General features: G+C 37.3%; 1 protein-coding gene across 3 annotated transcripts in view; it reads right to left on the bottom strand.

Annotated features, from left to right (window-relative positions):
• The window catches only part of kif5ab (kinesin family member 5A, b), a 362881-nt gene that overhangs the window by 97271 nt on the left and 245525 nt on the right, over positions 1–20085 (bottom strand). For all 3 annotated transcript variants that reach the window (XM_062037662.1, XM_062037663.1, XM_062037664.1), the window contains 2 exons: positions 14695–14756; positions 3953–4062 (listed from right to left, as the gene is read on the bottom strand). In XM_062037662.1, the coding sequence (XP_061893646.1) occupies positions 3953–4062; positions 14695–14756 (172 nt within the window). The remainder of the gene's footprint in view (positions 1–3952; positions 4063–14694; positions 14757–20085) is intronic.

Genomic DNA, 20085 nt, shown 5'->3' on the forward strand with positions numbered 1-20085 from the left:
TTTGAATGTCCAGGATGAGTGGAATGTGTTAATTTTGGAATGGTTTGGATATGTTGAAAAATGTGGGAATTGTTCAACTTGGAGAAATGTCCCATTCATTTTAATGGGTACTTCCTGGAAATTTGGGAAAAGCTGAATTTTTTTTAAATAAATGGGAGAATGAATTACCTGAATGAGCTGAATTGGTTGGTGTTGGAATTGGTTACATCGGGCAAGAAATGATGTAGTAAATGGTATTAGGGAATTTCGGGAAAATCTGGAATTGTTTTTAACTTGGAAAAAGGGTTTGAATTTCCAGAATGGTGTAATGTGTTGAAGGTGGAATGGTTTTAATGGTTTGAAGAATGTGGGAATTGTGGAAGTTTGAAGAATGTTCCATTGATTTCAATGGGGATTTCAGAAAAAATTGGGAAATTCGGGAAAACCGGAAATGTTTCCAGTTCAAAAAACAACTTAGTTTTTTGTCATGATAAAGAGGAATATTTTGACGGTGGAACGGTTGAAGTGGATTGAAAATTGTGGGAGGAGTACTCGCCAGAAAAAAGGGTGGAAATAGGGCTTTGGAAAATCAGGAATTCTGAAAAATCCTGGAATTTTTTTGAACTTGGAAAAGGGGAAGTTTGAATTTCCAGAATGGTGTAATGTGTTGAAGGTGGAATGGTTTGAATGGGTTGATGAATGTGGGAATTGTGGAAGTTTGAAGAATGTTCCATTGATTTCAATAGGAATTTCAGAAAAAATTGGGAAATTCGGGGAAAGCTGGAATTTTTTTTGGAAAATAGTAAAAAACTTGAATTGTCTGAAAGAGTTGAAATAGTTGGTGTTGGGATTTTTCAAATCGGTCGAGCAATGTTAAGTAGTAACATGTTGAATTGAGAAATGGTATTACGGAATTCCTGAAATTTCGGGAAAACCGGAAATTTGTCCAGGTCAAAAAACAACTTCGTTGATAAAGAGGAATGTTTTGATGGTGGAACGGTTGAAGTGGATTGAAAAATGTGGGAGGAGTACTCGCCAGAAAAAAGGGTGGAAATAGGGCTTAGGAAAATCAGGAATTCTGGAAAATACTGGAATTTTTTTGAACTTGGAAAAGGGGAGGTTTGAATTTCCAGAATGGTGTAATGTGTTGAAGGTGGAATGGTTTGAATGGGTTAAATAATGTGGGAATTGTGGAAGTTTGAAGAATGTTCCATTGATTTCAATGGGAATTTCAGAAAAAATTGGGAAATTCGGGAAAAGCGGGAATTTTTTTTAGAAAATAGTAAAAAACTTGAATTGTCTGAAAGAGTTGAAATACTTAGTGTTGGGATTTTTCAAATCGGTCGAGCAATGTTAAGTAGTAACATGTTGAATTGAGAAATGGTATTACGGAATTCCTGACATTTCGGGAAAACCGGAAATTTGTCCAGGTCAAAAAACAACTTCGTTGATAAAGAGGAATGTTTTGATGGTGGAACGGTTGAAGTGGATTGAAAAATGTGGGAGGAGTACTCGCCAGAAAAAAGGGTGGAAATAGGGCTTAGGAAAATCAGGAATTCTGGAAAATACTGGAATTTTTTTGAAATTGGAAAAGGGGAGGTTTGAATTTCCAGAATGGTGTAATGTGTTGAAGGTGGAATGGTTTGAGTGGGTTAAAGAATGTGGGAATTGTGGAAGTTTGAAGAATGTTCCATTGATTTCAATGGGAATTTCTGAAAAAATTGGGAAATTCGGGAAAAGCGGGAATTTTTTTTAGAAAATTGTAAAAAACTTGAATGATCTGAATGAGTTCAAATGGTTGGTGTTGTTATTGTTCAAATCGGTCGAGAAATGTTAAATAGTAACATGTTGAATTGAGAAATGGTATTACGGAATTCCTGGAATTTCGGGAAAACCAGAAATGTTTCCAGTTCAAAAAACAACTTTGTTGATAAAGAGGAATGTTTTGATGGTGGAACTGTTGAAGTGGATTGAAAAATGTGGGAGTACTTGCCAGAAAAAAGGGTGGAAATAGGGCTTTGGAAAATCAGGAATCCTGGAAAATCCTGGAATTTTTTTTAACTTTGAAAAGGGGAAGTTTAAATTTCCAGAATTTTGTAATGTGTTGAAGGTAGAATGGTTTGAATGGGTTAAAGAATGTGGGAATTGTGGAAGTTTGAAGAATGTTCCTTTGATTTCAATTGGAATTTCAGAAAAAATTGGGAATGTCGGGAAAAGCGGGATTTTTTTTGAAAATTGTAAAAAACTTGAATGATCTGAATGAGTTGAAATGGTTGGTATTGGAATTTTTCAAATCGGTCGAGAAATGTTAAGTAGTAACATGTTGAATTGAGAAAGGGTATTACGGAATTCCTGGAATTTCTGTTAAACCGGCAATTTTTCCAGTTAAAAAAACAACTTTGTTGATAAAGAGGAATTTTTTGATGGTGGAACGGTTGAAGTGGATGGAAAAATGTAGGAGGAGTAGTTGCCAGAATAAAGGGTGGAAATAGGGCTTTGGAAAATCAGGAACTCTGGAAAATCCTGGAATATTTTTGAACTTGGAAAAGGGGAGGTTTGAATTTCCAGAATGGTGTAATGTGTTGAAGGTGGAATGGTTTGAATGGGTTAAAGAATGTGGGAATTGTGGAAGTTTGAAGAATGTTCCATTGATTTCAATGGGAATTTCAGAAAAAATTGGGAAATTCGGGAAAAGCGGGAATTTTTTTTAGAAAATTGTAAAAAACTTGAATGATCTGAATGAGTTCAAATGGTTGGTGTTGTTATTGTTCAAATCGGTCGAGAAATGTTAAATAACATGTTGAATTGAGAAATGGTATTACGGAATTCCTGGAATTTCGGGAAAACCAGAAATGTTTCCAGTTCAAAAAACAACTTTGTTGATAAAGAGGAATGTTTTGATGGTGGAACTGTTGAAGTGGATTGAAAAATGTGGGAGTACTTGCCAGAAAAAAGGGTGGAAATAGGGCTTTGGAAAATCAGGAATCCTGGAAAATCCTGGAATTTTTTTTAACTTTGAAAAGGGGAAGTTTAAATTTCCAGAATTGTGTAATGTGTTGAAGGTAGAATGGTTTGAATGGGTTGAAGAATGTGGGAATTGTGGAAGTTTGAAGAATGTTCCTTTGATTTCAATTGGAATTTCAGAAAAAATTGGGAATGTCGGGAAAAGCGGGATTTTTTTTGAAAATTGTAAAAAACTTGAATGATCTGAATGAGTTGAAATGGTTGGTATTGGAATTTTTCAAATCGGTCCAGAAATGTTAAGTAGTAACATGTTGAATTGAGAAAGGGTATTACGGAATTCCTGGAATTTCTGTTAAACCGGCAATTTTTCCAGTTAAAAAAACAACTTCGTTGATAAAGAGGAATTTTTTGATGGTGGAACGGTTGAAGTGGATTGAAAAATGTAGGAGGAGTAGTTGCCAGAATAAAGGGTGGAAATAGGGCTTTGGAAAATCAGGAACTCTGGAAAATCCTGGAATATTTTTGAACTTGGAAAAGGGGAAGTTTGAATTTCCATAATGGTGGAATGTGTTGAAGGTGGAATGGTTTGAATAAGTTGAAAAATGTGTAAATGGTGGAAGTTTGAAAATTGGCCAATTCATTTTGAAGGGGAAAAATGTCCCGGAAAACCTGGAATTTTGGGAAATCTGGGAATTTTTGGAATTTGACCAGGGAAAGCCTGTGATTCCCGAATAGGCTGAACAGTTTTAAGTTGGAACGGTTTGAATCGGGTGAAAAATGTGGACGGTAGAGCGCGCCAAAATCTGGAGAAGAAGAAGTCTAATAATAATAATAAACAGATGCATTTTGGTGTAGAAAAGCATACAGTATGTGTGAATGCTTTGGAGCATTCACACAATGACATTGTGAAATGTGCTCGCCTATTACAGGTGCCTTTGTAGTTAAAGTTCTACTTCCTAAAGAAAGGTTCCTAGAAGGATAGGACTCGGAGTGACAATGAGGTACTGACTCTGTTAAGTCGTTGATGAGCCGCTGCTGCTCATTGATCTTGTCTCGCAGACGGCCGAGCTGCTTGCTGTGCGCCGCGCGGTGCGACTCCATCTGCTGCTCCAGAAACTTCTGAGGAAGAACCAGACAAGAGTTAACAATCCCAGCAGACAACAAAGGAAAAACACACACACAATATGGACTTAAATAATACCTTGTCAACACTGATGTTTACCCTGCTTGCTAAGCAGCCCTGTTCCAAACCATCTAAAAAGTATTTCATGGGCATAATCCTCCACACCAAAACCCTCCAAGCATGTCATATAATGCTGGACCAGAAGCAGGCCTTCTAAATCCATAAAGTAGGGTCCGTGAAATTGTCTCATCAAAATTAAGCACACTATATTGCCAAAAGTATTTGGCCACCTGCCTTTACTCACATATGAACTTGAAGTGCCATCCCATGGAATTGTCCAATATGTTTTGGTATCCTGGAGCAATCAAAGTTCCTTTCACTGGAACTAAGGGGCCAAGCCCAATTCCTGAAAAACCAACCCCACGCCATAATTCCTCCTCCACCAAATTTCACGCTCGGCACAATGCAGTCCGAAATGCAGCGTTCTCCTGGCGACCTCCAAACCCAGACTGGTCCATCAGATTGCCAGATGGAAAAGTGTGATTCATCACTCCAGAGAATCAGAATCAGAATCAGAATCGATTTATTGCCATTGTTTGAGAACGGGTTCACAAACTAGGAATTTTTCTTGGTGACGCTAGCTCGTCCGTCTTGTTGGCAAGTGAGCGGACGTTGGAGAGGAAGATGCCTGGTAGAGGCGTGCGTAATCCCCGTCCGCGAAGACGGACAAGAGCGCCCGCACGTTTCCCTCTTCGGTGCGGTCTCCCTCTTTTTATCACAGAATGGACCAAATCCGCAGCTGACGCTAAAATGACTGGTTACAAGTTCATAGGGATGATGGATCTGATGTTCAATAGCTCTTCGCGGGTGTAAGAGCACCCAGAAACACAATTTATGCACAAAAACAAACAAAACAGAGCGCACGCGAGCTTCATCGGCGCCATGATGATGAAGGCGTCTCCACTGCTCTAGAGTCCAGTGGCGACGTGCTTTACACCACTGCATCCCACGCTTTCCATTGGACTTGGTGATGTATGGCTTAGATACAACTGCTCGGCCATGGAAACCCATTCCATGAAGCTCTCTGCGTACTGTACGTGGGCTAATTGGAAGGTCACATGAAGTTTGGAGCTTTGTAGCAACTGACTGTGCAGAAAGTCTTTGCACTATGCGCTTCAGCATCCGCTGACCCCTCTCTGTCAGTTTACGTGGCCTACCACTTGGCGGCTGAGTTGCTGTTGTTCCCAAACTCTTCACTTTTCTTATAATAAAGTTGACTTTGGAAAATTTAGGAGCGAGGAAATTTCACGACCGGATTTGTTGCACAGCTGGAAATCACTGAGAGCAGCCCATTCTTTCACAAATGTTTGTAGAAACAGTCTCCATGCCTAAGTGCTTGATTGTATACACCTGTGGCCGTGCCAAGTGGTTAAGACACCAGATTCTCATCATTTGGATGGGTGGCCAAATACTTTTGGCAATATAGTGTATTTTACTAACACTAAACTTTCCAAAATGTATGCCAATATTGCAGATACATGTCAATGGACTCCTGCAAACATGACACACATATGTTCTGGTCCTGTCCCTGTCTGAAAGCCTACTGGATTAATATTTTTAAACATCTTGCAGATGCACTAAATTATAAATTGACACTTTGTGCAGAATTGGCTATTTTTGGAGTCCCACCTAACTATCAAAAAATTAAGCAGACTTTTAAAGATAGTATCACTTTTGCATCATTAATAGCTCATAGAAGGATTTTATTGGAGTGGAAATCACAATTTGCCCCCAAGGTCTCCCTATGGCTTAAGGACCTCATGTTTTTCTTAGATTTAGAGAAAATGAAATATAACCTGAGGGGTACACCAAAACAATTTGGACATGACCTGGGGCTGCATAATTAGTTATTAAAGACACTACAGGATAAATGTGACCCTCACTGATGACAATGAACCTTTTCACTGACCTCCACTCTGTTTTGTTGTTGTTGTTGTTGTTTTTATTCAGTGACAGTTCTCTGTATGTTTGTGATTTTTATTTTTGTTGTTACCTTTTTTTTCCTTTTACTCAGTTATTGTGATTCTCTATATGCTTGTGGTAAAGAAGAAGGCAGTACATTACTACCCACTAGTGTTGTAACAATATCAGTATTTTGGTACCGGTTACTAAAATTATTTTGATCCTTTTTGGCACTTTTTGGTACTTTTCTAGATAAAGGGGACCACAAAAAAATAGCATCATTGGCTTTATTTTAACAAGAAAATCTTGGGGTACATTAAACATATGTTTATTATTGCAGTTAAGTCCTTCAATAAAATAGTGAACATACTAGACAACTTGTCTTTTAGTAGTAAGTAAACAAACAAAGAGTCCTAATTAGTCTGCTGACGTATGCAGTAACATATTGTGTCATTTATCTACCTATTATTTTGTCAACATTATTAAGGACAAGTGGTAGAAAATTAATTATTAATCTACTTGTTCATTTACTGTTTATATCTGCTTACTTTCTCTTTTAACATGTTCTGTCTACACTTCTGTTAAAATGTAATAATCACTTATTCTTCTGTTGTTTGATACTTTACATTACTTTTGGATGATACCACAGAGAGACGGTATAGTACCGAAAATGATTCATTAGTATCGCGGTACTATACTAATACCGGTATACCGTACAACCCGAATACCCACTGTTTTTTTGTATTTGTTTTTTGTTTTTTTGGGACACACACACACAAAAAAAGAGTGTCTGTTTTGTCATTACCTGTATTATGATTTACCTATTAAATGAAAAGTTGCGAATGTTTGACGGTGGGGGTGTTGCTAAATGGTTTAATGGAAATTAAGTGCTCAAACATGTATTGTTGTCTCTACATTTCATTGACTAAATAAGCTATAAATACAGCAGGTCTGGATGAATGTTTGCCTCAACGTTTGCCTCAATCCTGTGAGAATCCTGCGTGTGACTGAAGCATTAAGGAGTGGAAGCTGGTTAATTGATCCAAGACTCGCTGCAGTCTGCTCAAAGCACCACTAGGTGGTATCTGTGAGCAGATAATCCTCTATCATCTCTTTCTCTTTCGGACTTGTCAGGTCTTCCGTCATGCTTGAAGTGAGGGATGAAGCAAAAACTAATCTGTCTGCTAGAAGAATGCTGTGACAGGTCACTGACACGACTTCGTTCTTAGTCATTCTCCTAGCGGCACGTGCACCGAGGTTTTGGGGGGCAGGTGCTTAAAGGGGAACTGCACTTATTTATTTTTTCCAATGTGCCTATTGTTCACAATCATTATGAGAGACAAGAATACAAAAGTTTTTTTGTTTATTATTCGCTTTCGAATGAATAAAAATCGTCTCGTTCTTGGTGGCTAGCAATGCAGCTAATGGAAGCAATCAATTCGGTGACCACAGATGAGGCGCTAGCTGTCCAAAGTCGAAACCCAGGATGGACCACTCATCTGTGCATCAGTTGGGGACGTCTCTACGCTGCTGACCTGTTTCCACTCAAGATGGTCTCCTGCTGGCCCCACTATGGACTGGACTCTCACTATTATGTTAGAACTACTAAGGACTGGACTCTCACACTATTATGTTAGATCCACTATGGACTGGACTCTCACACTATTATGTTAGATCCACTATGGACTGGATTCTCACACTATTATGTTAGATCCACTATGGACTGGACTCTCTCACTACTATGTTAGATCCACTATGGACTGGACTCTCACACTATTATGTTAGATCCACTATAGAATGGACTCTCACACTATTATGTTAGATCCACTATGGACTGGACTCTCACTATTATGTTGGATCCACTATGGACTGGACTCTCACTATTATGTTAGATCCACTATGGACTGGACTCTATTATGTTAGATCCACTATGGACTGGACTCTTACACAATCCACTATGGACATGACTCTCACACTATTATGTTGGATCCACTATGGACTGGACTCTCACACTATTATGATAGATCCACTATGGACAGGACTCTCACACTATTATGTTAGATCCACTATGGACTGGACTCTCACACTATTATGTTAGATCCACTATGGACTGGACTCTCACACTATTATGTTAGATCCACTATGGACTGGATTCTCACACTATTATGTTAGATCCACTATGGACTGGACTCTCTCACTACTATGTTAGATCCACTATGGACTGGACTCTCACTATTATGTTAGATCCACTATGGACTGGACTCTCACTATTATGTTAGATCCACTATGGACTGGACTCTCACACTATTATGTTAGATCCACTATAGAATGTACTCTCACACTATTATGTTAAATCCACTATGGACTGGACTCTCACTATTATGTTAGATCCACTATGGACTGGACTCTCACTATTATGTTAGATCCACTATGGACTGGACTCTTACACAATTATGTTAGATCCACTATGGACAGGACTCTCACACTATTATGTTAGATCCACTATGGACTGGATTCTCACACTATTATGTTAGATCCACTATGGACTGGACTCTCACACTATTATGTTAAATCCACTATGGACTGGACTCTCACTATTATGTTAGATCCACTATGGACTGGACTCTCACTATTATGTTAGATCCACTATGGACTGGACTCTCACACTATTATGTTAGATCCACTATAGAATGGACTCTCACACTATTATGTTAGATCCACTATGGACTGGACTCTCACTATTATGTTAGATCCACTATGGACTGGACTCTCACACTATTATGTTAGATCCACTATGGACTGGACTCTCACTATTATGTTAGATCCACTATGGACTGGACTCTCACACTATTATGTTAGATGCACTATGGACTGGACTCTCACTATAATGTTAGATCCACTATGGACTGGACTCTCACACTATTATGTTAGATCCACTATGGACTGGACTCTCACACTATTATGTTAGATCCACTATGGACTGGATTCTCACACTATTATGTTAGATCCACTATGGACTGGACTCTCTCACTACTATGTTAGATCCACTATGGACTGGACTCTCACACTATTATGTTAGATCCACTATGGACTGGACTCTCACACTATTATGTTAGATCCACTATGGACTGGATTATCACACTATTATGTTAGATCCACTATGGACTGGACTCTCACACTATTATGTTAGATCCACTATTGACTGGACTCTCACACTATTATGTTAGATCCACTATGGACTGGACTCTCACAATATTATGTTAGATCCACTATTAACTGGACTCTCACACTATTATGTTAGATCCACTATGGACTGGACTCTCGCACTATTATGTTAGATCCACTATGGACTGGACTCTCACACTATTATGTTAGATCCACTATGGACTGGACTCTCACTATTATGTTAGATCCACTATGGACTGGACTCTCACACTATTATGTTAGATCCACTATAGAATGGACTCTCACACTATTATGTTAGATCCACTAGGGACTGGAATCTCACTATTATGTTAGATCCACTATGGACTGGACTCTCACACTATTATGTTAGATCCACTATGGACTGGACTCTCGCACTATTATGTTAGATCCACTATGGACTGGACTCTCACACTATAATGTTAGATCCACTATGGACTGGACGCTCACTATTATGTTAGATCCACTATGGACTGGACTCTCACTATTATGTTAGATCCACTATGGACTGGACTCTCACACTATTATGTTAGATCTACTATGGACTGGCTCTCACTATTATGTTAGATCCACTATGGACTGGACTCTCACTATTATGTTAGATCCACTATGGACTGGACTCTCACTATTATGTTAGATCCACTATGGACTGGACTCTCACACTATTATGTTAGATCCACTATGGACTGGACTCTCTCACTATTATGTTAGATCCACTATGGACTGGACTCTCACTATTATGTTAGATCCACTATGGACTGGACTCTCACTATTATGTTAGATCCTCTATGGACTGGACTCTGCAGCCCTTTGAGACACTCGTGATTTAGGGCTATATAAGTGAACTTTGATTGATTGAATTCTACCAATAAATTACTTTGAAAATGCATTCAAAAACTGTCAACAATATTTTATTTATATTCCGTAACCAGTATAATAACAAACTGTAGCAACATTGTTATTGTAAAAAGGAAACCTGAGGAACTATTTTTTTCAGCGTAGTAACACATCGGCGTGCTACGGTATTAGCCGTAAAGGCTAACTACGGCAAGAGATAAGCTATGTTTTGTGTCCACGCGAAACGCGTTTGAGCTTGTAATACACAACAATGCGATAGGACAACAATATGTACTGATTGAAAAACATGAACAATCATATTACAGTATCTGTAAAGTATTATCCCACATTTTATGGTATGTCGAAATACACTATATTGCCAAAAGTATTTAGCCACCCATCCAAATGATGAGAATCAGGTGTCCTAATCCCTTGTATAAAATCAAGCACTTAGGCATGGAGACTGTTTCTACAAACATTTGTGAAAGAATGGGCCGCTCTCAGTGATTTCCAGCGTGGAACTGTCATAGGATGCCACCTGTACAACAAATCCAGTCGTGAAATTTCCTCGCTCCTAAATATTCCAAAGTCAACTGTCGGCATTATTATAAGAAAATGGAAGAGTTTGGGAACAACAGCAACTCAGCCACCAAGTGGTAGGCCACGTAAACTGACAGAGAGGGGTCAGCGGATGCTGAAGCGCATAGTGCAACGACTTTCTGCACAGTCAGTTGCTACAGAGCTCCAAACTTCATGTGACCTTCCAATTAGCCCACATACAGTACGCAGAGAGCTTCATGAAATGGGTTTCCATGGCCGAGCGGCTGCATCTAAATTATACATCACCAGGTCCAATGCAAGGTGTCGGATGCAGTGGTGTAAAGCATGTTGCCGATCAGTGGAGACGCCTTCTCTGGAGTGATGAATCACACTTTTCCATCTGGCAATCTGATGGACAAATCTGGGTTTGGAGGTTGCCAGGAGAATGCTACATTTTGGACTGCATTGTACCGAGTGTGAAATTTGGTGGAGGAGGAATTATGGAGTGGGGTTGTTTTTCAGGAGTTGGGCTTGGCCCCTTAGTTCCAGTGAAAGGAACTTTGAATGCTCCAGGATACCAAAACATTTAGGACAATTCCATGCTCCCAACCTTGTGGGAACAGTTTGGAGCGGGCCCCTTCCTCTTCCAACATGACTGTGCACCAGTGCACAAAGCAAGGTCCATAAAGACATGGATGACAGAGTCTGGTGTGGATGAACTTGACTGGCCTGCACAGAGTCCTGACCTGAACCCGATAGAACACCTTTGGGATGAATTAGAACGGAGACTGAGAGCCAGGCCTTCTCCACCAACATCAGTGTGTGACCTCACCAATGCGCTTTTGGAAAAATGGTGGAAAATTCCTATAAACACACTCCGCAACCTTGTGGACAGCCTTCCCAGAAGAGTTGAAGCTGTAATAGCTGCAAAAGGTGGACCGACATCATATTGAACCCTATGGGTTAGGAATGGGATGGCACTTCAAGTTCTTATGTGAGTCAAGGCAGGTGGAATATAGTGTAGCTTGTCTTCAATTTCCACATTTTGCAGCTTCGATTCACTTCCGTCTGCTCCAACGTCTCACTCTTCCTTCATGTTCACATCTCGAAGCAGAAGTTCACCCTCCGTATGTTTAGCTTCAAAAAGATAATGTTGTGACCACAAATAGTGGTCTTGGTTGTCTTTTACCAAGTCTGCCATGATTAGAACACACAACTTTGTATCCAGAAGTAGGAACACACTTGATGCCAGAAGTCAGACGTGCGCTGCTATGGAAACGGAAATCAATGCGCAGAGGAATTAGTTCCAAAATCCCGTAAATATTGTATATATTGTTATGAAAGTGTCTGTTACTACATTATAAATATATATATATAGACTTGCAGTGTGTATATACAACGTTGATGAAGGGTTTTAAGTTGTTTTAGAGGCTTTGAAGGCTACAACAGTGACTCCCATTAGTCGCATCTTCCAAGTGTTTTTTATCATCTGTAAAATTCTAAAAAAAAAAAATAGACATGTGTGTGTTCTTGTCCCTCATAAGGATTGTGAACGATACAAATTCCAAAAAAGTGCAGTTCCCTTTTCAGCCACAAAAAAGGGCACCCATAGTGAAAATTTGTCATAACGATTTTATTCGGATAAAAATCCCAGCACGATATTTTCAACTTATATACGAACGAAATACAAAATCAAATCACCAAATTTAATTGAAAAAACTAATGTGTACAGTACACACATTTATATTACAAAGGTGTGCACTATACACACATTTGTTTTTTTCCCCACTGTTTTATGACAGAGATGTAGCATAAACATCACAATAATAATAATAAAACAAACAAATATACACTAGCAGACTGTAGTAGTCCAAATCTAATCAATACAAATATCGGCAGTAATGATACCAAGTATAGTATCAGTGTTGTAAATTAAGTGCTGTAAAAACATAAAGTAGCAAGAAACACGTCAATAATGAATAAAGCAAAACATGTTCCAGACGAAAAATCACTTCACTTTACTGCTCACTAGTGTTACATATCTGAGTTATTGTTATTGGAAATAACTACAAAAGTAAACTTTATTCATTAATGGTGTTACAAAAAAGATCAGTTATAATAATACATAATGTTGGATATAGAGAACATACAAACCCTTTATCTATTGAATCAAAGATACTGAAATTCCACGACATAGTGAATTTGCAAACAGCTAAAATTATACACAAAGCAAACCATAACCTGCTACCCAAGAATGTACAACAATTCTTTTCAACAAAAGAGGAGAAATATAATCTTAGAGAACATTTTAATTTAAAACCTTTGTACAACACTTAAGACCTTCAGTATGTGGAACTAAATGATGGAATGGATTAAGCAAAGAAATCAAACTATGTACTAATATGATCCACTTCAAGAAACTCTTCAAACTTAAAGTGTTTACAAAGTACAAAGAAGAAGAACCATGATAAACATTCATTTTCAAGAAAATCTTACTCATCTCACCATATGAAATATAACTTACTTCACCAATTATGATGTATTTATTTTTATTACTTATGGAGTATATTGTAAACAAATTGAGAACAGAAAGTGAACAAAAGTTTTAGCAACTGCTATGTAAAGGAAAAGGGGTGGGATTAAATAAGCTCTGCTTCTTCCTACTCCTTTTCGAACATGTTGAATAGAGAAACTGGAAATTGTGATGCATCATGTTGTATGCTTGCATGTGTGATGTATCATGTTGTATGTATGCATGTGTGATGCATCATGTTGTATGCATGCATGTGTGATGTATCATGTTGTACGCATGCATGTGTGATGTATAATGTTGTACGCATGCATGTGTGATGCATCATGTTGTATGCATGCATGTGTGATGTATCATGTTGTATGCATGCATGTGTGATGTATCATGTTGTACGCATGCATGTGTGATGTATCATGTTGTACGCATGCATGTGTGATGTATCATGTTGTACGCATGCATGTGTGATGTATCATGTTGTACGCATGCATGTGTGATGCATCATGTTGTATGCATGCATGTGTGATGTATCATGTTGTACGCATGCATGTGTGATGTATCATGTTGTACGCATGCATGTGTGATGTATCATGTTGTACGCATGCATGTGTGATGTATCATGTTGTATGCATGCATGTGTGATGTATCATGTTGTATGCATGCATGTGTGATGTATCATGTTGTACGCATGCATGTGTGATGCATCATGTTGTATGCATGCATGTGTGATGTATCATGTTGTACGCATGCATGTGTGATGTATCATGTTGTACGCATGCATGTGTGATGTATCATGTTGTACGCATGCATGTGTGATGTATCATGTTGTACGCATGCATGTGTGATGTATCATGTTGTACGCATGCATGTGTGATGTATCATGTTGTACGCATGCATGTGTGATGCATCATGTTGTACGCATGCATGTGTGATGTATCATGTTGTACGCATGCATGTGTGATGTATCATGTTGTACGCATGCATGTGTGATGTATCATGTTGTACGCATGCATGTGTGATGTATCATGTTGTACGCATGCATGTGTGATGTATCAAGTTGTACGCATGCATGTGTGATGTATCAAGTTGTACGCATGCATGTGTGATGTATCATGTTGTATGCATGCATGTGTGATGTATCATGTTGTATGCATGCATGTGTGATGTATCATGTTGTACGCATGCATGTGTGATGTATCATGTTGTACGCATGCATGTGTGATGTATCATGTTGTATGCATGCATGTTATGAATATGAATACATTGAAAAAAAAATGTCAATAGGTATTTGGTTGATAAATTGTAAAAGTTTTCTCTTCGTGGCATGGGATTTGTTAACAATGTCTGGTTTACTTCTAGGGTATAATGATTCTTTTTATATTGAAAATAAATGCAATTTGGTTTCTAGGCCACTTGTCATCAGTAATGATGGCCGATCAGGTCATTATAAAAAATAAAAATAAAAAGTAGTCAGAGTAACAAACTAGTGCAGACACTGCAGTAGCTGATGTAAAAGATGGCCAATGAATGGGTCATGTTCACTTGTTGCCATGGTTACCTGGATGTCACAGGATTCCTGGACTGAGTGATTCTCCCTCCTGGCCAACTGTGCAAAGGCCTCTGCAACAAACACACAATATGCTTTGTTGGTTGATGCAGCTCAGAGCTTCGCCGTAAATTACAAGTGTGTTGGAAATATTTGCTGGTATACATACAGTATATATATGTTTTTTAATTAGCAAAAAAAGATGGCGTTTGCAAAGAGGAGAAATATAATCTTAGAGAAAAACGTAATTTAAAACATTTGTTTGCACGTACAACACTTAAGACCTTCCGTATATCAATATGTGGAATTAAATTATGGAATGGATTAAGCAAAGCAATCAAACAATGTACTAATATGATACACTTCAAGAGACTCTTCAAACTTAAAGTGTTTACAAAGTACAATGAAGAAGAACCATGACAAACATTCTCAATTTATTTCATCCATCCATTCATTCATTCTTAAAGTAATCTTACTTATCTCATCATATGAAATATGACTTACTTCACCAATTATTATTATTAAATTCTTACTATTATTTATTTATTTATTTTTATTGTAATTACTTATGGAGTTTATTGTGAAAAAATTGTGAACAGGAAGTGAACAAAAAGTTTTGCAACTGTTATGTAAAGAAAAGGGGTAGGATTAAATAAGCTCTGCTTCTTCCTACTCCTTTTTGAACATGTTGAAAAGAAACTGGAAATTGTGATGTATCATGTTGTATGCTTGCATGTTCGAAATAAACTCAAACTCAAACTCAAAAAAAAGTCACAGTATTACAATTCCTCTCAATGTACTTGTTTATGTACACGTCATCTCTCACCCATAGTCCGCAGCTTACCTGTAACCTTAACGAGGGTATGCGGTAAAGACAATGGATGGAGAGACATTACATGTGTAATAATGTACCAGTTTAGTGGGTTCTGCTCTAATAAAAGCTGAGCCAACAGGTGGTGACACCAATAAAATGATTCAGTGATTATTACAGGAGTTTGCATGTGACTGTGTTCCCTTCTTCCCACCTCCAAAGACATGCACCTGGGGATAGGCCCCTCCCACCTCCAAAGACATGCACCTGGGGATAGGCCCCTCCCACCTCCAAAGACATGCACCTGGGGATAGGTTGATTGGCAACACTAAATAGTCCCTAGTGTGTGAATGTGAGTGTGAATGTTGTCTGTCTATCTGTGTTGGCCCTGCGATGAGGTGGTGACTTGTCCACTTGGGATGGCGTGGCGCCGTTGGGAGAGTGGCCGTGGCAGCAACCTGAGGGTTCCTGGTTCGATCCCCACCTTCTACCAACCTCGTCACGTCCGTTGTGTCCTTGAGCAAGACACTTCACCCTTGCTCCTGATGGCTGCTGGTTAGGGCCTTGCATGGCAGCTCCCGCCATCAGTGTGTGAATGTGTGTGTGAATGGGTGAATGTGGAAATAGTGTCAAAGCGCTTTGAGTACCTTGAAAGTAGAAACGCGCTATAAGAGTATAACCCATTTACTTCATAGGCTCCAGCACCCATAGGCGGTGATCTACATTTCTGCCAGTGGGTGCTCGGTGTGTGCGTGTATGTGTACTAGTGTTGTCCCGATACCAATATATTTTGGTACCGGTACCAAAAGTATTTTGGTACTTTTTGGTACTTTTCTAAACAAAGGGGACCACAAAAAATGTCATTATTGGCTTTATTTTAACAAAAAAATCTTAAGGTACATTAAACATATGTTTATTATTGCAATTTAGTCCTTAAATAAAATAGTGAACATACTAGACAACTTGTCTTTTAGTAGTAAGTAAACAAACAAAGACTCCTAATTAGTTTGCTGATGTATGCAGTAACATATTCTGACATTTATCTACCTATTTTGTCAACATTATTAAGGACAAGTGGTGGAAAATAAATTGTCATTCTACTTGTTCAATTAATGTTAATATCTGCTTACTTTATCTTTTAACATGTTCTAGCTACACTTCTGTTAAAATGTAATAATCTCTTATTCTTCTGTTGTTTGATACTTTACATTCGTTTTGGATGATAGCACAAATTTGGGTATCATTGCGATACCAAGTAGTTACAGGATCATACATTGGTCATATTCAAAGTCCTCATGTGTACAGGGACGTATTTCCTGACTTTATAAACGTAATTGTGATGTTAAAAAATATCGATGTAATAATAGTAATTATAGTAAATTTTTCAATTTGTAGCACTTTTATTATTATTATTATTATTTTTATTTTTTTATTTTTATTTTTATTTTTTTTATTATGCAAATTTTTTTAAACTTTTTATTCGACCCCTTTTACCGTATTGCATTTGCATTATCTTGTTTAGCACACTCATTGTTTATGTTCTTTGTTTGTTTTTTGTTTTGTTTTGCTTAGTTTTTTTTTTTTTTGTTGTTTTTTTTTGTTGTTTTTTTGTTTGTTTGTTTTTTGTTTGCTCCATGCTTTTTTAACCTGTAAAGCACTTTGGTGCAATCTAAAAAGTTGTTGAAAATGTGCTATATAAATAAAGTTGACTTGACTTGACTTGACTAATAGTAGTATCGACTAGATATGCTATTGTACTTGGTATCATTACAGTGGATGTTAGGTGTAGATCCACCAATGGCGTTTGTTTGTATTGTAGCGTCCCGGAAGAATTGGTGCTGCAAGGAATTCTGGGAATTTGTTCTGTAGTGTTTATGTTGTGTTGCGGTGCAAATATTCTTCCAAAATGTGTTTGTCGTTGTTGTTTAGTGTGGTTTCGCTATATGGCACATGTTTATGACAGTGTTGTTTAGTGTGTTTTCTCTATGAAGCTGTAATAGCTGCAAAAGGTGGAGCGACATCATATTGAACCTTATGGGTTAGAAATGGAATGGCACTTCAAGTTCATATGTGAGTCAAGGCAGGTGGCCAAATACTTTTTGGCAATATAGTGTACTTGAAAGTAAACATACTTGAGTTAAAGGACATGTGAAGATTAAAAAAAACCATGCAAAATTGTCATTTATTTCCACGGCTGGTACTTATTAACATGAAGCAGGTGACTTTGAGACATGTTCCTGCAGGCTGGGTTTAGCAGTGAAGCACATATTGACTGACCTGACCTAAAATCCACAGCTGGCTTCATGTGGCTTTCTCATGGCCTCAGGCATGTTACTGTCAATACTTCTCACATGGCCTGTGAACGGGAACTATTCATGTATTGATCCGGCCCTGTTCCATTGTTTAAATCTTTGTTTTATACAATTTAAAAAAAAAACCTCCACTGTAGTGACACTTTTGTAAGCATGAACTGGCTTCCTCTCGTTGCAGCTCAGCGTAGCTGACAGTTGTTCTTTACATTTTTTTTTTTTCCGATGATTTCGTCGTGACATTATGTTATCTAATTGCTTTGTGAGTACGGATGTCACACTTTGTGCTTGAAACTATTCTTTAAAAAGCTGCCGACTTGGACTAGATTTACTCGCACTCTTTGTGCTTTCCCTTATTTATTAACCTCACATTTACTCTTCTTCTTGACAGATATTGATAACATCCTCCCTCTCCGTGGAGTGTAAATGTTTATTTTCAAGCACAACCTGTGCCTGCAGCAACTGAGATGCATGTTAATCGGGGCCATCGCTCGTGCATGTTAATGCAACCTACCTGTTTGGCCAAAACATTAGGTACACCTGCAAAGCCTAATAAGATAGTATTTCAATGTTGTTAAAAAAAAAAACAGATTATAGCTACATTTTGATGTTGTATCATATTCTCATTTTATTAAATCGTATTAAACTGTATTCTAATTACAGTATATTTTCATTTAATTAGGTACACCTGCAAAGTCTAAAAAGATAGCATTTGTTTTAGTTTATGGTTTGTGTGGCAGATTTTTTGTGACATTTTCCTGTATTTGATCTCATTAAATCGGGCAGGTGTATGATTCAGGCCCAAATAACTCATATCCTGGCTACATTTTAGATGGCAAATGACACAAATAGTACAAAAAAAAACAGATTATAGCTACATTTTGATGTTGTATCATATTAAAATTGTATTAAATCGTATTAAACTGTATTCTAATTGCATTATGTTTTCATTTAATTAGGTACACCTGCAAAGTCTAATAAGATAGTATTTGTTTTAGTTTATGGTTTTTGTGGCAAAAAATGTTTGTGACATTTTCCTGTATTTGATCTCATTAAACCGGGCAGGTGTATGATTCAGGCTCAAATAACTCATATCCTGGCTACATTTTAGACGGCAAATGACACAAATAGTAGAAGAAAAACAGATTATTGCTACATTTTGATGTTGTATCATATTCTAATTGTAATAAATCGTATTAAACTGTATTCTAATTGCATTGTATTTTCATTTAATTAATTAAGTATCTAATAAGATACTTTTTTGTGACATTTTCCTGTATTTGATCTCATTAAATCGGGTAGGTGTATGATTCAGGCCCAAATAACTCATATCCTGGCTACATTTTAGATGGCAAATGACACAAATAGTAGAAAAAAACAGATTATAGCTACATTTTGATGTTGTATCATATTAAAATTGTATTAAATCGTATTAAACTGTATTCTAATTGCATTAAATTTCCATTTAATTAGGTACACCTGCAAAGACTAATAAGATAGTATTTATTTTAGTTTATGGTTTTTGTGGCTATAATTTTTTGTGACATTTTCCTGTATTTGGTCTCATTAAATTGGGCAAGTGTATGATTCAGGCCCAAATAACTCATATCCTGGCTACATTTTAGATGGCAAATGACACAAATAGTAGAAAAAAATACATATTATGGCTACATTTTGATGTTGTATCATATTCTCATTTTATCAAAACGTATTAAACTGTATTTTAATTTCACTATATTTCCATTTAATTAGGTACACCTGCAAAGTCTATTAAAATAATATTTCAATGTTTGTTTTAGTTTATGGTTTTTGTGGCAGATTTTTTGTGACATTTTCCTGTATTTGATCTCATTAAATCGGGCAGGTGTATGATTCAGGCCCAAATAACTCATATCCTGGCTACATTTTAGATGGCAAATGACACAAATAGTAGAAGAAAAACAGATTATTGCTACATTTTGATGTTGTATCATATTCTAATTTTAATAAATCGTATTAAACTGTATTCTAATTGCATTGTATTTTCATTTAATTAATTAAGTATCTAATAAGATACTTTTTTGTGACATTTTCCTGTATTTGATCTCATTAAACCGGGCAGGTGTATGATTCAGGCCCAAATAACTCATATCCTGGCTACATTTTAGATGGCAAATGACACAAATAGTAGAAAAAAAACAGATTATAGCTACATTTTGATGTTGTATCATATTAAAATTGTATTAAATCGTATTAAACTGTATTCTAATTGCATTATATTTCCATTTAATTAGGTACACCTGC

The sequence above is a fragment of the Entelurus aequoreus genome, linkage group LG26 (assembly GCF_033978785.1).
Source record: "Entelurus aequoreus isolate RoL-2023_Sb linkage group LG26, RoL_Eaeq_v1.1, whole genome shotgun sequence".
Lineage (NCBI taxonomy): Eukaryota > Metazoa > Chordata > Actinopteri > Syngnathiformes > Syngnathidae > Entelurus > Entelurus aequoreus.